The sequence below is a fragment of the Penicillium arizonense genome (genome assembly GCF_001773325.1).
Source record: "Penicillium arizonense strain CBS 141311 chromosome Unknown PENARI_contig023, whole genome shotgun sequence".
Lineage (NCBI taxonomy): Eukaryota > Fungi > Ascomycota > Eurotiomycetes > Eurotiales > Aspergillaceae > Penicillium > Penicillium arizonense.
Window position 1 is genome coordinate 158,420 of NW_019173300.1, and position 25,443 is coordinate 183,862.

At 50.5% G+C, this 25,443-nt stretch overlaps 8 protein-coding genes across 8 annotated transcripts; 3 read left to right on the forward strand and 5 right to left on the reverse strand.

Moving 5' to 3' along the window:
• Positions 1-220: 220 nt before the first annotated feature.
• Positions 221-2,979, forward strand: PENARI_c023G07220 (serine/threonine-protein kinase; the record flags this gene model as incomplete). Its single annotated transcript, XM_022635566.1, has 6 exons — positions 221-318; positions 387-456; positions 508-657; positions 732-1,526; positions 1,577-1,714; positions 1,762-2,979. 6 exons carry the CDS (start codon positions 221-223, stop codon positions 2,977-2,979), a joined length of 2,469 nt encoding a protein of 822 aa, XP_022484554.1.
• Positions 2,980-4,478: 1,499 nt separating this feature from the next.
• On the reverse strand, positions 4,479-5,672 carry PENARI_c023G04134 (putative AT DNA binding protein; the record flags this gene model as incomplete). Its single annotated transcript, XM_022635528.1, has 3 exons — positions 4,479-5,395; positions 5,463-5,577; positions 5,631-5,672. The coding sequence occupies 3 exons, from the start codon at positions 5,670-5,672 to the stop codon at positions 4,479-4,481; spliced, it is 1,074 nt and encodes a 357-aa protein (XP_022484647.1).
• A 1,621-nt stretch (positions 5,673-7,293) lies between these two features.
• Positions 7,294-10,134, forward strand: set2 (SET and WW domain protein; the record flags this gene model as incomplete). Its single annotated transcript, XM_022635472.1, has 4 exons — positions 7,294-7,666; positions 7,744-9,365; positions 9,413-9,493; positions 9,550-10,134. 4 exons carry the CDS (start codon positions 7,294-7,296, stop codon positions 10,132-10,134), a joined length of 2,661 nt encoding a protein of 886 aa, XP_022484513.1.
• Positions 10,135-10,943: 809 nt separating this feature from the next.
• Positions 10,944-12,080, reverse strand: PENARI_c023G10152 (translation initiation factor 6; the record flags this gene model as incomplete). The annotated part of the gene is made up of 5 exons (XM_022635604.1): positions 10,944-11,310; positions 11,365-11,553; positions 11,633-11,719; positions 11,921-11,992; positions 12,046-12,080. 5 exons carry the CDS (start codon positions 12,078-12,080, stop codon positions 10,944-10,946), a joined length of 750 nt encoding a protein of 249 aa, XP_022484517.1.
• A 2,079-nt stretch (positions 12,081-14,159) lies between these two features.
• On the reverse strand, positions 14,160-16,703 carry PENARI_c023G03036 (uncharacterized protein; the record flags this gene model as incomplete). The annotated part of the gene is made up of 4 exons (XM_022635514.1): positions 14,160-14,972; positions 15,018-15,122; positions 15,170-16,572; positions 16,619-16,703. 4 exons carry the CDS (start codon positions 16,701-16,703, stop codon positions 14,160-14,162), a joined length of 2,406 nt encoding a protein of 801 aa, XP_022484651.1.
• A 1,537-nt stretch (positions 16,704-18,240) lies between these two features.
• On the reverse strand, positions 18,241-19,401 carry PENARI_c023G08602 (uncharacterized protein; the record flags this gene model as incomplete). The annotated part of the gene is made up of 1 exon (XM_022635584.1): positions 18,241-19,401. The coding sequence occupies one exon, from the start codon at positions 19,399-19,401 to the stop codon at positions 18,241-18,243; it is 1,161 nt and encodes a 386-aa protein (XP_022484520.1).
• Positions 19,402-20,790: 1,389 nt separating this feature from the next.
• On the forward strand, positions 20,791-22,220 carry PENARI_c023G03636 (putative UV excision repair protein (RadW); the record flags this gene model as incomplete). The annotated part of the gene is made up of 7 exons (XM_022635518.1): positions 20,791-20,808; positions 20,857-20,904; positions 20,958-21,033; positions 21,091-21,170; positions 21,227-21,547; positions 21,598-22,056; positions 22,104-22,220. The coding sequence occupies 7 exons, from the start codon at positions 20,791-20,793 to the stop codon at positions 22,218-22,220; spliced, it is 1,119 nt and encodes a 372-aa protein (XP_022484611.1).
• A 1,125-nt stretch (positions 22,221-23,345) lies between these two features.
• smp3 (glycosylphosphatidylinositol-alpha 1,2 mannosyltransferase smp3) lies at positions 23,346-25,215 on the reverse strand (the record flags this gene model as incomplete). The annotated part of the gene is made up of 4 exons (XM_022635488.1): positions 23,346-24,324; positions 24,375-24,502; positions 24,552-24,934; positions 25,107-25,215. 4 exons carry the CDS (start codon positions 25,213-25,215, stop codon positions 23,346-23,348), a joined length of 1,599 nt encoding a protein of 532 aa, XP_022484655.1.
• Positions 25,216-25,443: the final 228 nt, after the last annotated feature.

Below are 25,443 nucleotides of genomic sequence, written 5' to 3' on the forward strand. Positions count from 1 at the left end.
AGTCGTCCCCGACAACATATCAGAAAAGGAGCTGCCTAGAAATCTACGCTCATTCGTCCTTTTCTTTTCTTTGTATTTTTATTTATAAATTCTGCTGAACTCCGTACTTCTGGGCTCGTAAGGCTGACCACCCGCATCTCACGTTATCAAAACCCCCGCTCCAACGTCGTTTTTACCCCACACCTTCAACGTCTGCACCTACAGTACTTACTGTACTTCAATGGATGAGAATGTGGAAATCCCAGTCTCGGATGTCTCTGCAGAGCCCTCCTTCGACTCCTTAGACAGCAATGCAAGACCGGGACCTAGCAGAGTTGCGTGAGTATCCTGCAAAACCGGAGACTGTCTCGCCTAATATGATATATCATACTGACGCATGCATCTAGCTCTGCTGCATCATATGATAGTCCGCAGAGACATCGCCGTCGAAATCCAAGAGCTAGGCGTCCGGTGAAGGTCGGTTTCTCGATACTGTGATAGACTCGGAGAACTGATACCGGGAGATAGGAAACACTGGACGCCCGCTCCGCGTATACTACAAGTCAGGATGATGGAACGGCCGAGCACCGTATCAACCAATATGTGATCAAGCAGGAGATCGGGCGTGGGTCATTCGGCGCGGTCCATCTGGCTGCCGACCAGTTTGGGAATGAATATGTATGAGCTCTTGCACACTGGTAAACCTGGGGGTGAAACCGTGCTAACTGTCAGACGGTGATTTGAAAATTCAGGCTGTTAAAGAGTTCTCCAAGTCCCGTTTAAGAAAACGTGCACAGTCGCATTTACTGCGAAGACCCAGAGGCCCGAGGAGACCAGGCACGGGATTTAACTCGCCGTTACATCGTCATCCTGCTGGGGATGATGATGAGACTGCCAAGAATTCTCTGTATTTGATCAAGGAGGAGATTGCGATCATGAAGAAGCTCAACCATAATAACCTGGTGTCCTTGATCGAGGTACTGGATGACCCGACTGAGGACTCGTTATATATGGTGATGGAAATGTGCAAGAAGGGCGTGATCATGAAGGTTGGACTAGAAGAGAGGGCGGATCCATATGACGACGAGCACTGTCGGTGCTGGTTCCGCGATCTGATCCTGGGAATTGAGTATCTTCATGCTCAGGGCATCGTCCACCGAGACATCAAGCCGGACAATTGCCTGTTGACCAATGACGATGTGCTGAAAGTAGTCGACTTTGGTGTATCGGAGATGTTTGAAAAGGACTCTGATATGTTCACAGCCAAGTCTGCTGGTTCTCCAGCGTTTCTGCCGCCAGAGCTGTGTGTTGTCAAGCACGGTGATGTCTCCGGGAAAGCAACGGATATCTGGTCCATGGGAGTGACTCTATATTGTCTTCGATATGGCAAGCTGCCGTTCGAGAAACAGAGTATCTTCGAACTGTATGATAGCATCAGAGGGGATTCCCCTGTATGCGAAGACGAGGCGGACGAAAAATTCAAGGATTTGATGGGACGAATCCTGGAGAAAGATCCGGAGAAACGGATCGATATGTTTGGCTTACGGGTGAGTGACTTGAGTCGTACATTATTTGCCAATGCTGACCAGATGTACAGGAACACCCTTGGGTAACGAAGGATGGGACGGATCCTTTGCTGTCGTTTGAGGAGAATACCTCACTGATCATTGCACCTCCGACGGAGGAGGAGATGAACTCGGCCATTACAACTAATATGGGTAGCCTCATGACTGTGGTAAGTGATTTGATCCGTGCATCCTGAACGTCGTTAACAAGACCCAGATGAAAGCAGTCAAGAAATTCAAACGATTCATGGATCCTACCAAACCGCAAACTCCCATGCAGAGCATTCTTGGCGGAGACCACGAAGCTTATTTCGTCGAACCGCCAATGGAGATGGACCCAGATGAGCCCTTCCCAACTGTAGGAGGAGAACCACAAGCTCACGGCTACGGTCTAAGTGCTGGTATAAGAAAGGTCTTTGGACGACACCCTTTCGCAGGGTTCCGCGAAGATTCAGGTACCATAGGGTCGAGCGACTCAGCCAGCCTCTCATCAAGACCAGACCATAGCCCAAGCAGCAGCCAAAGACCAAGCGGAGTCTTCGAACCCGAGCGAAAAGACTCTAGCTCCCGCACCGGTCGATCTCCAGGCCAAGCAGACACTCAAGAAGCAGCCTACTCCCAATCAGCATCTCCTCACATCCCCTCTCGCGCCAGCTCAGCAACAACAAAGCGCAGTCTAGAAGGAACAAGAGGGCACGCACGAGACCCCCTAGAAGAAGAATTCCCATACCTCTTCATCGGACCATCAACATACACGGGAACCTCGCACACAGAACCAAGCACCGACCCCATAACAGCAGCTTCGGAAGCACCGATCTTCGAAGAACCAGAAAGCACCCTGGAACCCACCAGCGAGATGGAAACAGAAGAAGAACCAGTCCAAATCGTCAGCGAATCACCCGGCGCAGCAGACTTCAATATTTACGAAACTGCGTATAGAATGGAACTTGATCGCATCAAACACAGTCTCTCTGAATCAGACCGTGGCAACCGCCAAGCCGGACCAAAGGTCTACCTAACCCGTCGCGTCGAGAATAAAGAGGAGGTCATGCGCTTGGCCAAAGAGAAGGCGCTTGATTTGCAGATTGGGCAGCGGTTCGCGTATTCGCCTGCTAAGTCTGCGCCGTCAGCGTTTAGTTCTGTTGCTGGTGCGTTGCGCGCGCAGATGCAGAAGAAGAGGGCTGGTGGGGAGGGCGAGGGCGGTGATGGGAATGGGGGTGGTGATGGCGAGGAGCAGGGTTCTCAGGGTAGTCAGACTGTTCCTCATCCTCACCCTGCCAAGCGTCTTTCACTTTCTTCACAGGCTGTTCCTGATACTGAGGCTTCTTCGCTTGAGGCGACGGGTGTGTCTGCTAAGGACGGGACGGAGAATTCCAAGACTCAGCTGCGGCGGCTTCTTGGTCGGGTGAGGGGGAAGGCTGATGGTGCGGAATGATGGGTTGGAATGCTGGGGTTGTAAGGGATTATAGTATATGTTGGCATTGTAGGGATATATTCAACTTGATCGAGGACAAGAACGGTTCCCGGCTCTAGTCCGCTTTATATTCTCACATTCTGAGTTTCTCGTCAGCTGCACATCTTTCTTGTTTGGGCATTTGAGTTACGGGGAGCAAACCAGTTTTCGGCCTTTTGTTCTGATTGGCCGTGCTCTACATCTATCCTATTAAACAGGGAGGTTTCTTCGTACTCGGGCTGAGGGTTACACAAATGGAGTCACTAAAGCGAAGTCTAGCCTAGAGACTGATGGATTATCATCCATGTAAGAAGGAACAAGAAAAACCATGAAAGATAGAAGATAAATATGAATTAACAGCCTCAGAATGGAAGATATTATCCAAGGAGTCAATAAATAAGTCAAAGTCAAGATTGAATAGAAACAAAAAGCAAGAATCAGTAACCACAAACGGAAACCAAAATCAAGATAAGAATCAGATCAAAAGTATAACAAGGTCAAATAAAATAATACACAGTAAACAGGCCTGAAATGAGAATCATATCACATCGTACGACCCAAGGTTCAGAGGACCACCATCGTCATGTTGTAGCAAGAGCAAGAGCAAGAGACATCTGCGTCGTTATATGCATAGCACGCTAGACTCGACACTGGGTGGTAAAGAAATGTAGATAAATAAGGACCAGAAGCAGCAGCAAGAGCAGAAGCAAAAGCAGAAGCAGAATGTCAAGAAAAGGCAGAGGAAGTATAACAGCGAATAAGAAATAGACAATAAAAAGAAAGATGCGAGGCATATAAGGCATCAGTTGGCATAAATGACTTGTCTTTGATCATGGGCTTCACATAACATAATCAAGTCACAGTTCGCATTCGAAAGGTGACATTGAAACTGAATTGAAATTGAAATTGCCCGAGAGACGACTGGAAGCAGCAAAAAGGACAGGCTTGCTTGGGCGCAGAATTGCAAACGTTCAATCATGAGAACGAAATATCAAGGGTCGAAAAAGCAAATAGCCGTTATCTTCATTGAACATGGGGAACATAGACGCATCAATCTTTTTATGAAGGTCACTGTTGTAAGAGGGTATTTCCCGTCCTGGTGCCTATACCTATACCCTATACATCTTGGTGCGTAGGTAGGAAGACAAGGTAAATCAAAATGGGGAGACATCGTAATTTGTCGAGAGGAGACGTTGTCGAGTAGGGGTGTAATTGTTGGAGAAGGGTAAGAGCAGGGTGATGTAGCTTGAAGAGGAAGAGCAGAAGAGCAGAAGAGCAAAGAACCACACAATAAACGCAACACAAACGCTGTCTATTGTCATCAATGGGTGCTAGATCATTCATTCATGGCGGTTGGCAGCAAAGCAAAAGATCAACGTCAAAGTCAAAAGCGAACAATGCTGGGAGTGCAGTCGAAGGCGAAAGAAAATGACAGTATAAAAGAAATTCAGATAACATATCATAGATAGGAATGAAAAATATCATCGTGGGGGTTTCTCCGCTGGCGTACCTATCCGTCCTTCCGGGTACGGTGGTTGATGTTGATCAGGCCGGCTAGTTACTGAGTCACGGCGGCCACTATCCGACGGGGAGTACCTATCATTGCTTGCGATGGAGCTGTAGGGCCGTTCGGCTGGGTTGCTGAGTCTGGGGAAAGCATCTGGAGGACCTAGTTGGAGGATGCGTGGTGCTGGGAGGTGATGACCCATTTCTGTTGGTCGGGGCAGCTCGCGCATGTTGGGACCGGGACCGGCGACAGCAGCAGGACTAGGACCAGGCATACTTCGACTTGGAAAATCGCGTCTTTCGTCATTTATCGATGGGCCTGGTGGGACTGTTGAGCGCATTGCGGACGCTTCGTACATCATTGGACTTGGCACGTGGCCAATACTATGGCTGTGGCTACGGCCATGAGCTTGGATGTGACCTTGTTTTGGTCCAAAAGCCTGAGGCGCGATCGATTGCGGAAACGGGGTAGAAGGGCCAGCCGCCGGGCTGGTGGGCGAAGGAGTGATCTTGAGTCTGGCTGAATTCGAACGACGGGGTGGAGGGTAGGTTTCACCGCGGGCTTCTGCTGCAAGTTTACGCCGTTCTGTTTCTGCTTTGCTCGGGCGACCTCTTTTGCGAGGTGGTTCGCCGGTGCCCGGGTCCAGTGTTGGGGAGAGCTGGGCCGAGGCACCGCTTTCGCTGCTATAGGACGCGGTGCTGGCCGGTGGTCTGGGCTGGATTGCGCGCGGTAATGGCTTGTCGGATGGGTACAATGGCCGCTTGCGCATGGGGTCTGGTGCTGGCGGACCGGTCATATCGGAGCGTGGAAACGGCGCTGGATGTTTTGGAGGGTGGATGGCCTGTTGACACATATTGAGAAAGGCTGTCTTGCACGCGCTGAGAGAACGACCTTGACCAAAATGTCGTGTTAGCCTTGATATCGATCTGCAAAGCCCTTTTCGGCGCATGGATGATACCTTGTGGGAGGGGGATATGCTCCCAGTTTGGAGTGACGTTGAAGTCTTTAATCAAGTTGATTAAATGACTTGAAGGCATTTCGGCTTTTTTGAGGATCTCCGTGAGTAGGGTGTACTAGGTTCAATATCAGCGCATTGTTCACCCGTGAAGAAGCCATTCCCGCTTACCTTGTCCTCCTCAGTCCATGGCCTATCAGATGAATTCGACATGTCCAGACCATGGAAGCGGATAATAGCCAGCTTCCCCTTTCCCCCAAGACAAAAGTCAAAAGCAAAGAAAGCCTCCCAGACTATCTCGAGAAAAAGAGAGCGACAGTTGTAATATCCCAATTCTTCATGGGAAAGGGAAAAAAAAGAAAAAAAGAAAACAGAAAACCAATCCAAACACGCGACAGAACGAGAGAGGGCCTCTTATGTCCCCATCTAGACGAAACTAAAGGGACAGGGAAAACGAGCAATTGAAGGCTTCCTAGCCAAAGAAAAAAAGCGCAGAACAAACCTCCATCAATCCCCTTTCTTGCGACGCTTTGGCCAAACGGACTTGAGCAGCCGGGATCGCGCAGGAGACGTTCGGGAAGGAAAGCTGCAGGGACGATGCTTTGAGGTGTATTACACGTATAATGTATCAGACCCGTACAGGCGGTTCAGCCGGGCCAGTTTCATCTTTTCCAGAAGAGGTTCGAAGGCAAAATTACCACTAGGGGAGCGGGGAGCCTGGAATTGTTCTCAAAAGTACGATCGAGGGGTTGAGTGGGGGGAGTAGAACAGTTGAGATGCAGATGCAGATGCATCTTAGCCTCAGGAGGCATCTGTGGTTCGGAAACGGTTGGCCCTGGCAGTTCCAGAGCCAAGGGACAGCTGGCGGGCGGTTTTTTCTTTTGTTTTTAGTGGCCCTGGATTGATGTTTCGACGATTTTGTTGGTAAAACTGTAGTGTCGTGGAGCCCGGGGAGAATTGTGATAGGACAGCAATGGCCCGGGACGTTGGGTCATCCTGCGAGAAAAATGATTTTGTTTGAAGCTAGGCCCAGGGGCGGTTAGGGTGGTCGATCGTAAACAAAAGCGCGTCAAGAGGAAGTGGAGAGGTAAATACAGTAACGGGAAAGGGGGTGACTTTTGATATCCGCAACCATGGATCAGGATTTCTTATTTCCACATGGCAGTCACGGGACTCAGTATGTCTACAGTAGATATACTAGACCTGCCCAGGTGGTTACAATTGAGGAGTATTCTACACGGAGTAAACAGAGTATACAGTAGTATGCACGCACAGACTCTGCAGACGCGCTTTTGACTGAACGCTCCCACCCAATCGATTCCCGCTCTTGCCATAAACCTACTGTACTTGCAGTCCTGGACCTATGGACCTATGGACCTGTCTTGCAGAGTCTGGCATTCATGTAGCAGAGCTGGCACTGCCCCTGCTCTTATCTCTGGTCTTCCCCTTTTCCTGTGTACGGACTAGATCGCTGACAGCCAAAGGGACTGAACTGTGACTCCGATGCCATTCCGGAATATCCTTCAAAATCGTATCCACGTTCATTCTCCATGCTCAGGTGGCCCGTCATAGATCTTATTTGGAGTGGAGATAATCTCCCAAGTGCAATGTGCGAGCATCGTGGAGTCCACCGATCCAATATAATGCTAGGAACACGGGCCTGGATAAACCGAGGGCGGTGAGAGTGAATGACACGCGAAATAACAATAGCTTCGAAAGCAATTCAGATCTTCTCTTTACCGCTTTGGACCCCTTGATTCCTCGGCCTCTTGGCAGAATTCGTATTCTGCTCTTCTCTCATTTAGGCTTAATCAATTCTTTCGTCCGTGTCGTCATGTCTGCCCATGACAACGCGGACTCCCAGGCAGTTAAGATGGAGAAGAATGGCGACTCGCGCACTTCCTCCCGATCTCCTCTCCGATCTCCTCTCCCGAAAAAAGAGTCCCCCGGCTCCCAATCCGATGCCTCCGACATGAAGGAAGAAAAGCTGGATGAGATGCACCTCAAGCAGGAGCCCGGTCAACGGCCCAGGCTATCCCGAAGCTCGTCGCAGAAGGTGTCGCGGCCGCCTCCGCTGTACACTCACCTGCCGGATAGCACGCAGGATGCGCTTGCCACGTTTGAACAGATTAATGGCTGTGCCTACGCCAACAAGTACATGGGCTACACTGAGCATGCGATGGAATGTGATTGCGCTGAGGAGTGGGGTAAGTGATGGCGAGTCTTGGTGTCTCCAAGCGAGCCCGCCCTACTGGAAACGAGCTGATCGCTGACGGGACAGCAGAGCCCAAGATTGGCCAGAATCTAGCATGTGGCGAAGATTCGGATTGTATCAACCGCGCGACCAAAATCGAATGTGTCGGGGACTGCGGCTGCGGCTCGGACTGTCGGAACCAGCGTTTCCAGAAACGACAATTTGCACAGGTGTCTGTAATCAAAACCGAAAAGAAGGGATTCGGCCTACGCGCGGAAACGAATTTGGATCCACACCAGTTGATCTACGAATATGTGGGCGAGGTTGTGGGGGAGCAGCAGTTTCGGCGGCGGATGAGACAATACGATGAGGAGGGCATCAAGCACTTTTACTTTATGTCCTTGAACAAGGGCGAGTTTGTCGATGCAACCAAGCGAGGAAACTTGGGACGGTTCTGCAATCACTCGTGCAACCCCAACTGCTATGTGGATAAGTGGGTGGTGGGTGAGAAGTTGCGCATGGGTATTTTTGCGGAACGAGCTATCCAAGCCGGCGAAGAATTGGTCTTCAACTACAATGTGGACCGGTACGGTGCTGATCCCCAGCCCTGCTATTGTGGAGAGCCCATGTGCACGGGTTTCATCGGTGGACGCACCCAGACGGAACGTGCGACCAAGCTGTCCAATGCCACGATTGAGGCTCTCGGCATTGACGAAGCCGATGGCTGGGATACGGTGGTCGCCAAGCGCCCCAAGAAGAAGAAGCTCGAGGAAGATGACGAGGAGTACGTGGACAGCGTGCAGCCCAAGTCGTTGGACGAGGACGGTGTCACCAAGGTCATGGCAGCTCTTGTGCAGTGTCAGGAGAAGTGGATTGCAGTCAAGTTGCTTGGTCGTGTACAGCGCTGCGAGGATGAGCGTGTTCGCAACCGTGTTATCCGAATGCACGGATATCAGATTTTGAACTCCCAGCTGGCCATGTGGAAGGATGATCAGAATGTCGTCTTGCAAATTATGAACATTCTGGATGGATTCCCTCGTCTCACTCGGAACAAGATTCAGGACTCCAAGATCGAGGCGAACATCAAGCCTTTGACTACGTGTGATGATGAGCGCGTGGCAAAAAAGGCCGTCGCCTTGCTCGAGAGCTGGGCTGGTCTGGAGGTTGCCTACCGCATTCCGCGCATGAAGCGTGGCAAGGATGCCACCAAGGCAATCAACAACCAGTTTGAACGCCGCGAGTCTGGGCGTGATCAGCCCAAACGATCTGTTACTCGTTCTCCTTCTCCCACATATGAAGCTCCTCCCCGCGGGCCAGCGCAGCAACGAAGGGACCGAGGTCAACAGCAGAACCAACATCGGCAGAGAGGAGGCCGACGTGGCCGCCAGCCATTGCCCGAGGGTTGGTTCGCTGCAGAGGATCAAGCTGGGCGGGTTTACTATTACACTGCTGGGAACCAAACCACCTGGGAAAGGCCGACTCTCCCTGCTACTACACCTGCGGGCCGCCTGCCTGTCAAGCAGAAGAACTTGGCGCTGCAGAACATTATCGATGGGATTGTGAATGCCCAGGACCGCACACCCTCTGAACATAAGAGCGCTACGCCGGCTACGCCTCAACCGAGCACTGAGCAACCGGAGAAGAAGAGCAAGGATGAGGAACGTTGGAAGAAATACCCACTCGAAAAGCAGAAGAGGATTTATGAGAACACAGTGGGTACAACCTCAAGCATTGGTATACAGCCATTAACGCAGCACAGCTATTCCCTCATATCAAGCATGTCGTCGACCACTACAAGCACAAGATCCCGAAAGATGATCTGAAGCGATTTGCCAAGGAGGTCAGTGCCCGGAATTCTTCGCCTGCCAACAGACTAATGCTAACCTCTTGTGATAGACCGCCAAGAAGCTTGTTGAGGGTGACTACAAGAAGAACCGTGTCGCAGATCCAACCAAGATCAGTGAGAAGCACCAACAAACAGTCAAGAGCTACTGCAAGTCCTTCTTCGACAAGGCAGCCGCCAAGTACAAGCAGCGCGAGAAGCGCAAGACGGAAAAGCCAAAGGGTAGTGCAGAGTCATCCGAGCCCCCCGAAGCAGACTTGAAGATGTCCGACGACGAGGCCGACGCTGCGCCTGGGACTTCTCCGTTGGACGATGCCGCTAGTGCCACCCTCAAGCGCAAGCGCAACGGTCATGGCGATGGAGACAGCGCCCAGGACGTGGACAGCTCTCCCTCCAAACGGCAAAAATCCACACCTCCACCTCCACCCCCGCCGCCTCCTCCGGCTGAAACACCAGAAGAAGATGGCGATGGCGATACCAGCATGGGGAATGCAGGCGATGACCCGTCTCCGCCTCCACCCCCTCCTCCAAAGGACAGTGCAGGCGGCTACGACGGCAATATGGAAACAGAAACAGAGGCCGAAATGCAGAACCAGAACCAGAGCTCACATCCACAGAGCATCGAGGGACAGGTCTAATCAACCTGCCTTCGACATTACCATGTCTTACTTGACTTGCCCAACATGTGCATTAATACCCAAAAGCGAGCGAAAGAGAGAGAAAGAATGAAACAGGGGAGACCAATATCTCGACAGCTTTTGCATGCTTATTTTCGCTTCTACAATGTTTTATTTCATACCTTTTACTTCCCCGCCTCTCTCTCTTTCGACTATTTGTCTTTTATTGCCGTCAATACCCCCGATGCGCCCATAATTTGCAATTCGCAACGCAATTCGCAGTCGCAGTCTGCGATTTGGCTGAGATGATCTTTATTTCTTTATATTTGTATTCTGTCTGTACATAACGTATGAATACGGATATGGATAGGGAGGGGAATTAGGTGTACCTATACACCTACACCTGCAACCTAGACCTATACCTAGGTATAGGTCTATGTCTGAGCATATGGATCTACCATGGGTTGTACCCAGTCTACAGTACAATTCTACAAGTGTAGCAGAGCCATACAACACCAGACCATCTCAATCATGATCATCATTGTCAACATCTAGATCTAATATTGCCACACATCCATCATATGCACAATCCATTCAAGTAGATGCAAGAAGCATCACAAACCCAAATGACCAATACAACAAACGGAGCGAGCAGAGCAGACCAGGAGGGGAAAAAAGAGTCATATCATATCAAATCAAATCAAAGCCCAGTCAAACCAGAACGACAAGCATGGAACATGGAACAAGGAAACAGAAAACAAGCACAGCATTGCACCAAGAGAATCAAATCCCAAACCAATTGCAACATCCATTACGGAGTGACAACCAATCTAATAGAAACTCTCCACAATACTATCCTTATTAACGGCACCAGCACCAGCGCCAGATCCACCAGGGCCCATCTCACCAAGTCGGAAGACAGACTCGATAACACTCAGCTCGGTGGCGGTGGTGTCGAGACCGGTAATGGCGAGCCAGTCGTTGACGACCATGCCGGCGCCGACGACGGGCGAGCCGCGGTTCACAGAGCCTGCCACGAGAGGAACCTGCAGAAGCGAGGAGAGCTCGTCCTGGTCGCGGATTGAGGTCTTGGGGTGGACAACTCCACCCTGGTTGGAAAGGGCCATGTATGAGCCGGTCAGGACGTTGTCGGCGACTGTTTGGCGGAATACTTCTACGCCGAGGACGTCGGCGATGCTGGGATGTGTTAGTTGGATATCTAAGGGCAGGGAATGGGTGGGAAAGACGCACATCTCTTCTGTCTCACGCTCCAGATCCGGGTGCACGATTGCGACGTGGTCGTTGCAGCAGATGACGTTGCCCAGTGCGGACAGGCGCTCTTCTATGCGTTGGATTTTGACTTCGTCCGGAAGCGTGTTGCGCAGGTGTTGCAGTTCTTGGTCTGTGGTTGTTGTGGGGACGAGGAGACCTTTGCGGTTACTATAGAGGATATATTAGTTGTTGCTCGGTGTATATGGGTGGCTACCGAGCCTCCGCGGGTGGTGAATTGTCGACTTACCCGACGGTCAGACGGCCGACAATGCGGGTTCCGGCGATGGTGGCGTGACAGACGGGGATGACATCTTGAAGTTCAGACTCGAAAATGCTGACTTGTGTGTAAGTTTGGAGTTCCTTTGGTTTTTGCGGGAATTGGACTAGGATGGAATGGGGATTCCGGGTTGAGATGGTGGTATAATATGGCTGACAGCTATGCCATAAACATAGCCAGAGCCACAGCCGATTCCAATCTCAACCGCAGTTTTCCAATCCTAGTCCCAATTCCATCCATCTCCCTGGGTAGGCACACCTGTAGAAGTTCTCCGAACCGCCAACCGCAACGATCGCATAAGAGTTGGTCAGGAGAGAGAAAACGCCGACCCTGTAATATCCGGTCAGAACCATGTTGTAGCCACATCTGTATATCAGACTCACTCGTTTGAGTTCTCGAATTGTGCGCGGACAGCCATCTTGGAGTATCAGAGTGGAAAGACCGGTATGAGGGAAAAAAGGTGGTGAGAGCGGGGTCGAGGGTCGAGGGTCGAGATTGAGGGGGAGGATCGAACAGAGAAACAGAAACTGCTTCACTACCAGAAGAGAAATGGACTAATGCTCGAATATCAGAAGAAGCCTGAGAGACAATAAATATTGCAGAGACGTGCGATCCAAACTGAAAAAGATCAAAAGCTCGGGCCAATCAGCTGCCGTGCTCGGTTTGCCCCGCCGGAGCCGCAGAGGCGAGTCAGAATGGTGGGCGGTGTGTACTGGTACTTAGTCCAGTATGGTGTATTGTATACTGGAACTTGTACCACTACTTATCTCCATTGACTCATTCTGTCTCATACTGATGATTCATTCTATTCGACTTCATGACACCAAATGAGTCTCTGATAGTCTGTCTATTTGCTCTGGGGCTGTGTAAAAGGCATTCTGCTCTAGTCGCATTTCTGTTATCTTTCTCTTATAGACATTCTACAAGTTGTGTCCGAACACGACCCAAAAGGATATACGGAGTATTGAAAATGAAAACCTAGAAGTACTGCATGTTTTGGAGTTATTACTTTACGTTATACCTAAACTCCTGGGTATGCACGTTAAGTTATACTATAAGTTACTGGCTCTAATACATGCTTCCTGTTGAAGAGGACTTAGCTAGACCAAGCTGTGTATGTATCTTCCGTGTATAGTCCAGTTTCTCGTAGAGTATCTGCTGTAGTATGATCAATGGTATTGGGGGTAGAGATAACCTCTTTTGGTAGATAGTTCAGTACACTTTTTCTCGTTTCCATGGACATCTTTACCTTTTCGTTGGTTTTGACCTCGTTTTCGTCTTTACTTGATATCCGTAATTCCTATCCTCCATCTCATATCATATCTCAACCTGTAAAACCACACTTTCTACCTTCCCTTCTTCCCCCAACTATATCTCCCCGGTCCCCACATCCGTCATAACAGACAAAGAGCTTCAGACCAACCGACCTGAAACTCTACATAATCAAGAGGGATTGAAAACACAAAGGTCATGTCCAAAGCGAGCTAGGGATAGCCTTCGGCTACACTGATCATCTGCAACAGAGAAGAACATTTCAGACAGGTGGACTCTGATTTTCTTGGTATCTTGACATCTCTCTCAAAGTGGGACAACATGTCATGTCCTTCTTGGTGGCTGAGGACCGGATTTTGTTCGTGGGTGGAATGGAATGATTTGTTGTAAGAGCTCTTTTCTTTTACCTTTACTTGGGGATTTTGCTTATATTGATCTTGTGCTGACTTTATTCGCTGTTACTAGATAGGTATATAGGTATAGGTACATTCATCACTCGCGATGATAAACTAGGATATAATCCAGGCACTTGCCCTGCCTGTGTATTTGTATGTGAAAGCGTTCTCCTTGCTATACTCGCTTTACACTACTCATCCAATTACTTTCTCGCTTATATCTGAGGTTATCAACACTGACAACTCATTCATCTACAGTCGAATGAGAGCGCTCAAGTGAAGACATGGTGGAGAACCCCGACAGCTAGTTCCAGGCTGTGGAAGTCAAGGTGGTTTTGAGCTATGAGGACAACATCATCCATTTTTGCTTCGCCGCCGGAATTGCTCGCACATTCGCAGTCGAGTGCCTTGTCTGTTCGTCATCTCTACATAAGAGTGACAGGCAAGTGACTCTTATTTTGCATCGACAACAAGACTGGCCAGCGAACAATTGAGATAATGTATCTGAGGACCCTTTCTCTACGAGTGCGAGTATGCAAATTGAATAGAAACAAAAATTCATCTCGGCTATCGGTACAAGTACAGAGCATGGTATCAACGGGGCCGAAGCCCCAAACAGAGCAGAACAGAACAGAACCCGGGGGAAAGAAGAAAAGAGGGCAAGAAACGAAACGAAAAACGAAAAGAAAACGCAATTGACCGGGCAACAACGAATAGGCAAGGCACGCAACGCTCTGAACGAAAATGATATTACAGGGAACGTATCATCCCCCATCCCCCATCCCCTCGTCAGTTCATCAGATTCTAGATCTCAGTCTCGTGTCTGAGGATTAGTAGCGACGAGGGGGAGGGGGAGGGGGGTGCGAACCCGGTTGGGGAGGAGGGAAGTACAGGGAGGGTGGCGGGGCAGGGTGTCCTGATGGGGGTGGGAGGTAACCACTTGGCAAGGGGAGGCGCGCGAAGTTCGAGCCTGGGGGTGGAGGCAGCTGTGGCGGGCCGGTCATTGCGAAGGGGTCTGGGAGACCCAAGCCCAGCTGGCCACGGGCTGGGAGGAGACGGCGTGGTTGCTGGGTTGGAGTTGGGCGGGGGAGGATGAATGAGCGGGGGTCTGTTGGTCCATGTGCTGGTCCTGGACCTGGGTGCCCGTGGCCGTGGTGGGCATGGGTGTGAGAGAGGTGGTGAGGTGGAGGATAGGGGGTGCGGTGAGGAGGGAGTGATGTTTGCATCTGAGGGAGATGCGTTGGGGGAGGCTCTAAGAGGGCTGCGTCGGCTAGAAGGGAGAGAGAGCGTGGGTGGGGGTCCACGGGGTAGTCGGAGGCACCGTCGTAGGTGAGCTGTCTGCCAGATGTTTCTGAGGAGCTGACAACATTTGCTGCTTCGAGGAGACTGTCGAAAGCGAGGCCGGGGTAGATGACTCCTTCCATGTCCGCTGGCTCCGGTGGCTGAATTTCCTCGTTGATTTTGCCCATGCGTGCTTTTTGATCGAAGTCATCCCAGCCTTCGTCAGCTTGCGTGTAGTCGAGAGCCCCTTCGGGTTCCCGGACTGCCTCGGCGAGGAACCCACGCTCTACTTGGCGGATGGCTGTGTCGCCGATTCTGAAGAGGAATTGCTTTTCAGCGTGTTCCGAATCAGATGTATCGGTCTGGGTTGTTAGCCTGGTTCGCTTCTGGTGAACGTGGGAACTCACCTCCGTATGTTCATCATCCTCTGCTGCTCTGCGGCCAATGATCGCCGACATGAACTTGCCCATGAGAAGAGTGACCATCTCATCTTGAATCTCCTTGAGAACATTCTGTATCCAGTGAGAGATATTCCGTGCGAGACATGAATATAACTTACATTGGCATGATCCCTGTGGTTGTAAAGATCTACGTCGCGCTTTTCTTTGATTAATTCCATTCTCCACTTGTGATCAGCGGTCAACCGATCAATCGCCTTGCGTTGGTACTCGGCCAGATCCTGCTGGACTTGAGCAAACTCAGGGCAATCCTTGTGGGCATTCTTTTCGCGGGCAAGTTTGTGCATGGACTGTTCAGACATGAAACCCAGCGCAATCTGTTGCGCCTGGCCAATCTTTTTAAACAGAGTCGTCATTTCGTCTTGGCGATTTTTGGTTGGTAGTGTGTCAGGTGTAGGTGATGGAGTGCGACCACGCCAGTTCTCGGCATCCCAGATCTCATCTTCGATCTTCTTGCCACGTTTGATAATGGTGGTCTGGCGAGCACGACCACGTCCTCGGCCGCCACGAGGCTTGGGAACTGTAGAGCGAATTGGACCGACAAATCCTCCACGGCTGCCGCGGCCACGGCCACGGCCACGTCCCCGACCTCGACCGCCGCGGGATCCTCGACCTCCACGGCCTCGAACAGTGGGAGCAAAAGCCGGGGGATCAAATTCATCAGAGGGAACAGGAACATCCTCAGGTGTTGTTTCAGCCTGAGTTTCCATTTCATTTCCATTTTGCATGGGGCTTTCGGCAGCCTCTTCAGTTTCGGTTTCATCAGTTCGCAACTTTTTGCTAGGGAGTTCTTCGGAACCAACTTCCGGGGTTTCATCTTGCATGTCCAGTGACTTGCGCTTGCGAGAAAGTCGAGGGGACACAGTTCCGAATGGAGCTTCTTCAAATTCGGCCATTTTGGGACTTTCAGTGACAGCTGGGTCGTCCTTGGCTTTGGTAGGCTCAATATCATTGAATTGATCGTCGGTCATCTCATCAGCTGCGCTGTGAGTAGCTCCAGGCGAGGCTGGGGCAGAAGCAATAATGCGAGGCTGAGGAGATTGAGAAGTTTTGCGAATGGCAGGTTCTGACTTGAAATCTTCATCGTAATTTGAGTCCGTGTCATCATCTGGCTGGCTGGCATCAGTTTCCATAGATTTGGTGGGCGACACTTCTTCATAAGTGCCATCGGCATTAGGCTTGAGTCTGGCGGACTGACGGGTAGTTCGCGAAGACTCGGGGACAGCCATGGCACGACGAGAACGTCGGATGCGAGGAGTCTCCGGATTGCGGGAGACAGCGCTGGTTGGAGCGCTTTCATCATCATCATCATCATCAAAAGCATCTTCTGAGATAGCACGTTGGATCAAAGAAGGTATTTTCAGCTTGACAATGTGCGAGCGCACTGGGCTGCTCGGAGTTTCAATGCTGGAAGGCAGACGACCAGGAAGACTTGCCCGACCACGGCCGCGACCACGTCCTCGCCCGCGACCTCTTCCGCGGGTGGGCGTGGGAGGGATGACATCTACAAGGATCAGCATTGGACGGAGTCGACGGAATTGCAAACTTACCTTGAGCAGTGCGCCCCGAGCGCGTCGAGATACTGGGAGTACGAACAAGCTGAGCAGCCGCTCCCCTTTTCTTTCTTCCCACCATCGCTGTTGTTGGAAAGTTGTCAGTCGGGGAAATCCAGTAGCAGCAAGGGGGTGTGGTGATCCCAAAGACACAGGTATTACGAAATCATGGGAAAAGAGAGGCAAAAGGGAGAAGTATGAAGCAAAGAAGAACAGAAAAGGGAAAATAGAATCGCGTGGGGGAGAGAGAACGTCAAGTACAGATGAAGATGGGGAAAAAGGAAAAAAAGGACGCGATCATCAAAAACGTAGATCAGTGCACTGCACTGGTGCACTGGGGAGACAGGGTTTTTGAGGCGCGCGCCAGCAAAGACATACGAGGATGAGCCAAATCGGTGGAGACAGGAAGGGATTGCAGCAAGTCGGAGCCTCAAGAAAAACGCGATCACTTACCGATGGGGAATGGAAATGTCTACAGGAAGATGTAGCGAAGAACAGCAGAACAGTAGAACAGCAGAATGGTAGAATGGCAGAATGCAGAACAGAAATACTAGAATGAAAGGTAACGAGAAGAGAAAAGCGAAGAGATGAAGAAAAGAAGAGAAGAAGAGAAGAAAGTAGAGAGATGGGAGAGATGGAACGGTGTAGAGAGAGATTGAAGAAGATGAGGAGAGAAACCTTGGAAAGGTCTGATTAGCTGAGATCGGCCAACGTCTATACCAACTCAACAGACAATACAGATGCAGAGTCTGAATAGAACTGTTAAATTGTTTGAATGAGAGATGATCTTATTGTCTCATTTCTTCTGCCAAGGTCCATTGGCCCCATTTCGACCAGCTATGTCCCACGGGTAGTAATAATGTGCCTATACCATTACCCATTGAGCACTATACACTATACAATATACACAGCACTAGAATAAGAACATTCTCCTATTGAGCTGCCTCTATCCTCTATAATCTACACCTTGATCAAGTTACACGGACCTGTCTCGAGGCCTACGTGTACAGTAACTTCGATCCCAGCCACACATTCTTCCCTATGCCGATAGTCATATAACTTATTTAGTACTATACTATATTGTGCGAATCTGTTTTAATATACTATCACTTACCTTTCTACTCTCTACTCTCTCCTCCTGTACTCGAAAAAAATAGTGTCCACCGCCAGTCGACCCACCGGATATCCAGGGAGATGATTTACGGCGACTACGATTGGCTACTCGATGTTGTATGATGGAATCCTGCTTGAAAGGGGGATAGCCAATCTACCATTTCACCTGTATGGAGTACTACTCCGTATATTCTTTTCTTTTACCTTTGGGTTTCTTCGCTTTTGTGATCGCACTCTATGTGTCTGCATTAGGAAACTCGGGAGATTCGGCACTTTTGTCCATAGTGGGCCTCATACAAAACCGGAATTTCATTTGGAGATAACAATGTAAGTTATGTCCTGTCCAAATTACTATGTTCATTTGTACATTATTCCTTCATATACACACAGAACTAAACACGACCAAAACACAAACCACGCACAAAATACGCACCAAAAAAAACATACAAGTCGTTCAGTTGGAGTCAAGTCAAGTAAATCAAATCAATCCACCCAGATTAACCCATTCACTTTTCGTAAGGGGATTCGTTCAGTTCATATTTCTCGGATTGAGTAGTGGTAAAGCTCCCTCGAGCCGGGTCCTTCCTCACCCGCGGCAACTCGTCCAATTCGACATCCGGCATAGGTGAAGGGGCACGCATACTCTGCTCGCGTAAAGACCGAGCCGAGCGCATGCGCGTAATCGTCCCCTTGGTGAGGGTCTGACCGGCAGATGGGGAGGCTTTGAGCATTGTGCCTGGGGCGGTTGTGGGCGAAGGGCATGGGCTGGTGGAGCGGAAGAGAGGGTGGATGTTTGTATCTTGGAATGGGTTGTATTCCCAGGTAGAATGGCTCGAGGTCGAGGCTGGTGTTAAAGTCGGGGTGCTGAAAGTTGATAGGGTTGGTGAGTCGAGGTGGAGAGTCGAGGCTGTTGGGGTGCGTTGGACTAGGCTGTCTAACGAGAGATGGGTTGGTGGGTTGCGGCGGAGGCTGGGCATGCTGCGGATGCTGTTGCTGCCTCGGAGAGGGAGGGAGTGATTGGGTTCAAATGGTGCTTTGTCTGTTGTTGGAGAGTGGGTTGGGGTGGATCTTGTTGATGAACTGTCGATTGACGCACGCTTGGCTTCTTTAGTGCTTTGGCAGAGTGTTGCGTCTGAGAAGCGATTGGAGCGACGGGGAAATTTGCGCAGGGAGGAACGCTTTGGCTCGAATAGTTCTGACAGATCACATACACGTGGTGGTGATGGAAGAAGTTGAGGGCTCTGAGGGATAGACTTGAGTTCCTCGGGGTATGAACGGGGCCACTCGGGGTTCTGTCTTTCTTGGAACAGAGGCATAGCAATAAATCCACAGTATAGACCTTGGGCGAAGACTGCAAAGGCCCAGAATACAGCACGGGTGACGAACACGGAGGCTTGGGGACTCGATGTCATTGCTCCAGCAGAAATTGCGGAGGCAATAAGTAGATATCCGCCGGTGATGCAGGTCCATTGTAGACGGCCCTGGATGTCTTTGTGGTGGAGCACACTGAGCATTACCAAAGCCAGGCAGCTGGTTGCACTCAGGATGAGTGGGGCCAGGTCGGACGAGGCGTTTGAAGTTGCATAAGAAATACCATTGGGGACTGTAACAATGAATGTTGAGAGTAATGAGGCCCCCGCCAGTGTATAAGGTAGAAAAGTAGACATGGTGGAATGAATGTATAGACTGTAAAGAATGTGGAGTGTCAACGTTGGCAGAATGCCAAAACGTTCACCAAAGCACAATGAGTGTAAGGAGTATGCACTTCACCTCAAGGGGGGATGTCAGTCTGATATATGTTTACATCCACACGCAAAGTTCGCACACGGGACGGGACGCATCTCAGCGTGGCTTTAAAGTATATCGGGGAAGCAGTCCGTCTGAACATATCACTTCTGCTAGGATCTGATATATCAACCCGGCATGGTGGTTAGAGTCTGCAAATAAGACTCGATCGAAAATCAAATCAATTGGGTGCGGAAGAGATTTGCGGTCTTTGCATGATGTTCCTGGGTAGTGGAAAATGACCTGTAGTCAATGGAAGTATATAGGCTGAGACTCCGGGGTATTTGGGAGGCCTGGACCCTGAATATTCAAATTCAATAGTGCAGACTATCTCGCAAGCGACGCTATTCATCTGATCCATCAGACTGTGGATCATCCCGATGTTCTGGTGAGGGCGGATCCTCGATCTCAATAGTGCGTCCCAAATGTGATATATCGCACCGCTCTCGCGAGTAAAAACCTCCGCTCCTCTGATCCTCGGCTAGGCTAACATCATTTTATTCGAGCTTTCAAGCGAGTTTATAGATCGAGATGCTCAGATATCTCCATAATCGACAGACGGGAAATCCTAGTCTGTCTTGCAGGAAGTCGTATCCAGGTTCGCGGATCTGCAACCTATTCCGAGTCCGGGGAAACCCACTGTGATAATTTGTCACTTCAATTTATTCATTTCTCAAATGTAATAAATATTCTTGTCCACTTCTGCGCAGGTGTGGGTACATTGGCATGTCCGTGCTAATGTATGTATTTCGAAAGCAATGGCGGTTCCTATAGGTATGTACCTCGGTCAGCCTAGAAGAAAGGGTTATCTGCTTTGGAAAATCGATCCAGTTTGATCAGGACATAAATTGACATCTTCAACCTATCAATTGGCTCTGATTCGCGCTTGTCTTGAATGTTGTTCAGGCTGCCCATGCTGCCAACAGGCAACCCAGTTGAGATCGAATCGCCATGTACCTCACCCTGCAGGGGTATTCCATGTATAATGCACGGCCTGAGCTCGGGTGCCTCTGGACACAAACACAAACAATATCATTGCCTAGGTAGAATAAAAAGGTTGAAGGTAGGTACGTAGGTGGGAGGTATACTGTGAAGGCGGTCAGATGTTCTACCCGCACTTTGCATCATCGTCACTCTGGTCCCCTCACTCATTTCTTTCTTCGACTTCATCGCTTGGAAGATCCACAAATCTCGATTTTCTCTCTCTCCCATCTTGGATCTGTGATCTTACCCCCCGCTCTTTTCTATCCTCTTCCTCTGCGGCGGCAAAAATGAAGCTCACCTTCAAGGTACGTGCCCTGGGTTCCCCACCTGACCACCGCTGACAATCTCGACAGGACCTGAAGCAGGAGAAGTTCGTCATCGATGTCGAACCTTCTGAGACTGTATGTCATCTTTCCAACAGGCTTATCGGTATGGGGCTGATTTATCCGTCTAGGTTCGCGAGGTCAAGGCCAAGATCGCCCAGGAGAAAGGCGAATATGAGGCTGAGCGTATGAAGGTCATCTACTCTGGTACGTGCGTGCTTTCCAAATCGATTCAGCAGTGACTAACTATTCTTATCCCTGTAGGAAAGATCCTTCAAGATGATAAGACGGTCGAATCCTACAACATCCAAGAAAAGGATTTCCTAGTTTGCTTGCCTTCGAAGGTATGAAATCGGCATTTTCTTTGCTTCACTGGCTCAAACTGACAATATCATCATAGCCCAAGGCCGCCCCTGCTTCCTCCCAGCCTAAACCCCCCTCGACTCCCGCTGCCCGAGCTCCTGCGTCGACCCCCGCTGCTCCTCCCGCTCCTCAGGCTTCCTCTACCGCTGCCCCAGCTGTTCCCGCTACCCCTACTCCGGCCGGTGCGACACAGACCAGTGGACCTGCCTTTGGAGATCCCTCTGCTCTCGCCATGGGTTCTGCCGCCGAGGGCGCAGTTGCTCAGATGGAGGCTATGGGTTTCGCACGAAGCGATATCGACCGTGCCATGCGCGCTGCATTCTTCAACCCTGACCGTGCCATTGAATACCTTTTGACTGTGAGATTTCCGTTCGAGGTTATACAATTTCCCCGCTAATCATGCCACAGGGTATCCCCGATAACATCCAGGAACAGCAGCAGCAACAACAGCAAGAAGCCGCAGCACCGGCTCCTACTGCTGATGCCCCTGCTCCTTCCGGCGGCGAAGAGCCTCTTAACCTGTTTGAAGCCGCCGCTCAGGCCGGTGAAGGTGGTGGCCGTGGTGCTCGCGGTGCTGGGGCTGGTGCTGGGGCTGGGGCTGGTGGTGACGCTGCAAGCCTGGAGTTCCTCCGCAGCAATCCCCACTTCCAACAGCTCCGTCAGCTCGTCCAGCAGCAACCCCACATGCTTGAGCCTATCCTGCAACAGGTCGCCGCCGGGAATCCCCAAATTGCGTCTCTCATCGGACAGAACTCCGATCAGTTCCTTCAGCTTCTTGGTGAGGATATTGACGAGGAGGAGGGATCTTTGCCGCCTGGTGCGCAGGCCATTTCGGTTACGGAGGAAGAGCGGGATGCCATTGAACGCGTATGTCTCCTCTCCATGATATTTGATGCATTTCTAACCTACCCCAGTTGTGCCGTCTGGGCTTCCCTCGGGACCACGTCATCCAGGCCTATTTCGCCTGCGACAAGAACGAAGAGTTGGCCGCCAACTTCCTCTTCGACCAACCGGACGAGGATGAGGAGTAAATTTGATTTCTTGCCTTTTAAAAGAAATGTCTGCTTGCTTTTCCTCCTCCCGATACGTCCTCCCTCCTCCGTTATGTTCTTGATGAATACCTCCAAGCATGCTGCTTTGATTCCCCTGTCTCTCCCCCTTTTCCATGAATATGAACCAGAATCAGATCAGAATCAGAATCAGTACTCAGCCTGGCGTCTTGTTCCTCACTCGTGGACTAGGCTTTCTTGCATTCCCCTGTTTCCCTCCGACTTCGACTCCGACTCCCGTCACGACTGTCATGTATCTAACTAATGGGTCAATGGGACTTGTTCGCTGATTAAGATTTGCTAAACTAGTGTAGAATGTAGATCAATAGCGTAGGGCCAATAGTAGATGAGTGTCGATCTGACCCCGATGTCTTGTAGATCGGTCATAGGATACATCATAATTTTTACTACGGTCATGCGTAGCTATATATACATTCTGCATAAACCCAAATACAGAAGATACAGATGACCAGTGTGGAAGTACCCGGGAAGTACATGGATCGAAAGTATATATCCCCACATCCATAATACCAACCACTTCAGATACATAACCAGTAAAACGGGAGTACCCCCTATGATATAAATGCAGACATGATCTACTAGCTACAAGATCTACACTGAGTTACATATAGGTGGGTTGTACAACCTCTCACCCCACCTCCATTCCCTATCAAGTCACAAGTGGAAGTGGAAGTATAGTCACCAGGTCGCCCACCATCAAAAGCTTCGATTCCGTTCCAGCTGACCAGAACCCAAATTGGGCTACTTGATAGGGATCATTTCTACGTGCAAAAGCCAATGTAACTTATAAGCTCTACACTATGATATGCAACCACCTATGAAGTACAGTATAGAGAATGTAACAATTCAATTCAATTCAATCACGCCTACCCAAAAGACCATGCAAAAGGTATCTTGTATCCAGCCAACCCGACACATGCAAAATATATGAGATATGAGATAAAAAAGGGAAAAGAATAGAAAGTAGAAAATAACATAGACAACCGAAATAGCGAAATCCATATCCCAATCCAAATCCACGTGCAAATCAACATACCATTCCAAACCAGGGAGATGGGAAATGTATAGATGTACTGCTCTGCTTGACTATTTGCAAGATCGACGCACAGCCCAAACGCCCAATCCCCGACGTCCAATAACCCGCTTTAGAGTAGGGAGGATTCCGTCTTCCGCGAAGTCGAGATCATCTAGGTTGAGATGTTGCCGGTAGGACCATAATGGGTGGAGTTTTATATCCGGGGATTGGTCTGCAGGTGTAGACGCAGACGCGGAGAGGGCGTATGCATCTAGGAACTCGGCTGATGTAGGTGCGACGAGGAAGATCGATGAAGGGGAGGAGGAGGAGCAGCTCGGTACTGCTGCGTCGAGGTGTTGGATCATTTCCAGGCCTGGTGTTCCCATTAGATCCTGCGTGAGGATCTCTGTTGCGTTGTTTCCATCTGCGTCCGTGTCCGTGCCCAGGAGCCACAATGGTGGGGAGTAGGTTTTCCACCAGAAGACTGTTGCGTCGGGTGTGTATGGGCCTGTACTGGCTGAGACGATGTCGCGCATTGCTAGCTGGGTGGGGACCACGCCGCCTTGGTGGTAGACGCCCATCAGGAAGCCCATTGCTGCGTTGAAGAGGACCCAGATCGTGAGGACGAGGCGGGAGCGGCGCATGCGCACGCAGCTTAGGAGGAGGGGGACGCAGGGGAGGAGGAAGCGTGGTTCTTGGTGGGGGAAGAGGGAGAGGAGCATTGTTGCTGAGAGGGCGGAGAGGGCGCGCACGTTGCGCATCCAGGATGGCACGAGCGGGTAGCTGAAGAGGGAGACTATCATTGCTATGTAGGCTGGACCGAGGAGTTGGAGCAGGTTTGCTGTGAAGTGTTGGTGGTGTGGGTGTAGTCCATGGACTGCTAGGTTTGCGGTATCGGTGTTGTAAAGGAGGTTGTTTAGCGGTGTTATTATTGGGTAGCGGAGGGCTGAGAGGAGGGTTGCTGTTGGCCGGTAGAAGATGGTGTCTGTGAAGACTGCTATTGTCGCGAAGAGGAGGCCGGAGGCGAGGAAGGCGAGGAGGGAGGTTGGTCTGGACGTGTCAGTTTGAGGGGGCTTCAGCTGAGGACTTGAAGTACGTACTTGCGCTGGAAGTGAGGCAGCAATTGCAGGCCCGGGACTATGAGGAAAGCCGGGAAGGTGATGCGGTTGAAGACGCCCACGACGGCGATGAAGGCGAGCACAACATGGGCGAAGAAGGAGGCGCGCTTCTGTATAAAAGTCAGCGCAAGAGCCTGCATTAGGTCTGTGCTATCTTACCTTATTCTCGACAATGCGCCGAATCAAAACCAACCCCCAGGCAACCAACAGGGTCTCGAGGGAGTTGGAGAAGGTGTGCGTCTGATATGTCCAGGTGACATACGAGGAGGCCACCAGCACCACCGTCGCGCGCCGATGCCGCGGAGAGGGCACTAGCTCATAGATCGCCCAGTCTTCCAGCACAAAGCTCAATAGGAACATTCCTCCGCGCAGCGCATAGTAGACCAGTTGTGGTGGTGGGCTGCCGGACCCGATCTCGGTATAGAACCATTTCAACAGGTTCATCGGCAGCTCGTAAGTCGCCCATAATGGGAAGATGCTGCGAATAGGGTGTTCCACTGTGAACTCCCATGGTAGTTTCGACGGGTATGAGAATATGCGACCTAATTTGGGGCGATCTGGTCAGTGTTGTTTTTTCCCTCGTATAGGGGAGCGCGGGTGCTGCGTATCGCGTTCGTGGATTTCGAGGAGCGCAACGCGTAATAGAAAGCGCAATAGAAAAGTGCGTCGCATTAAAACGCAGGAATTGGGCGTGAACTGGGCAACTGGACATACCTGCGAAAACCTCTGGGCCTTGGAAATTCTCATCTGGATGGAGATAGCTGGGCGAGAGCGCAAAGTAGACGCGAATCACGAGTAACAATAGGTAGGTTCTTCTCCACATGATTTGAGGAATCCAGGGACATCATTAGAATGAATTGAAAGATCAAAGGAAATGGAGCTGAAAAGGAGTGGAAGGGGGAAAAGCAACGCGTAGCGGAGGCAATGATATCACAGGTTGATGCTTAAGTGGTTAACCCCTATCAGCCCTCCAGGGCTGTCTAATTTGCAGCTTATGTGCTCTACTGTACACCGTATCTGCTATACTATAACTACTCGTATAACTGCTAGC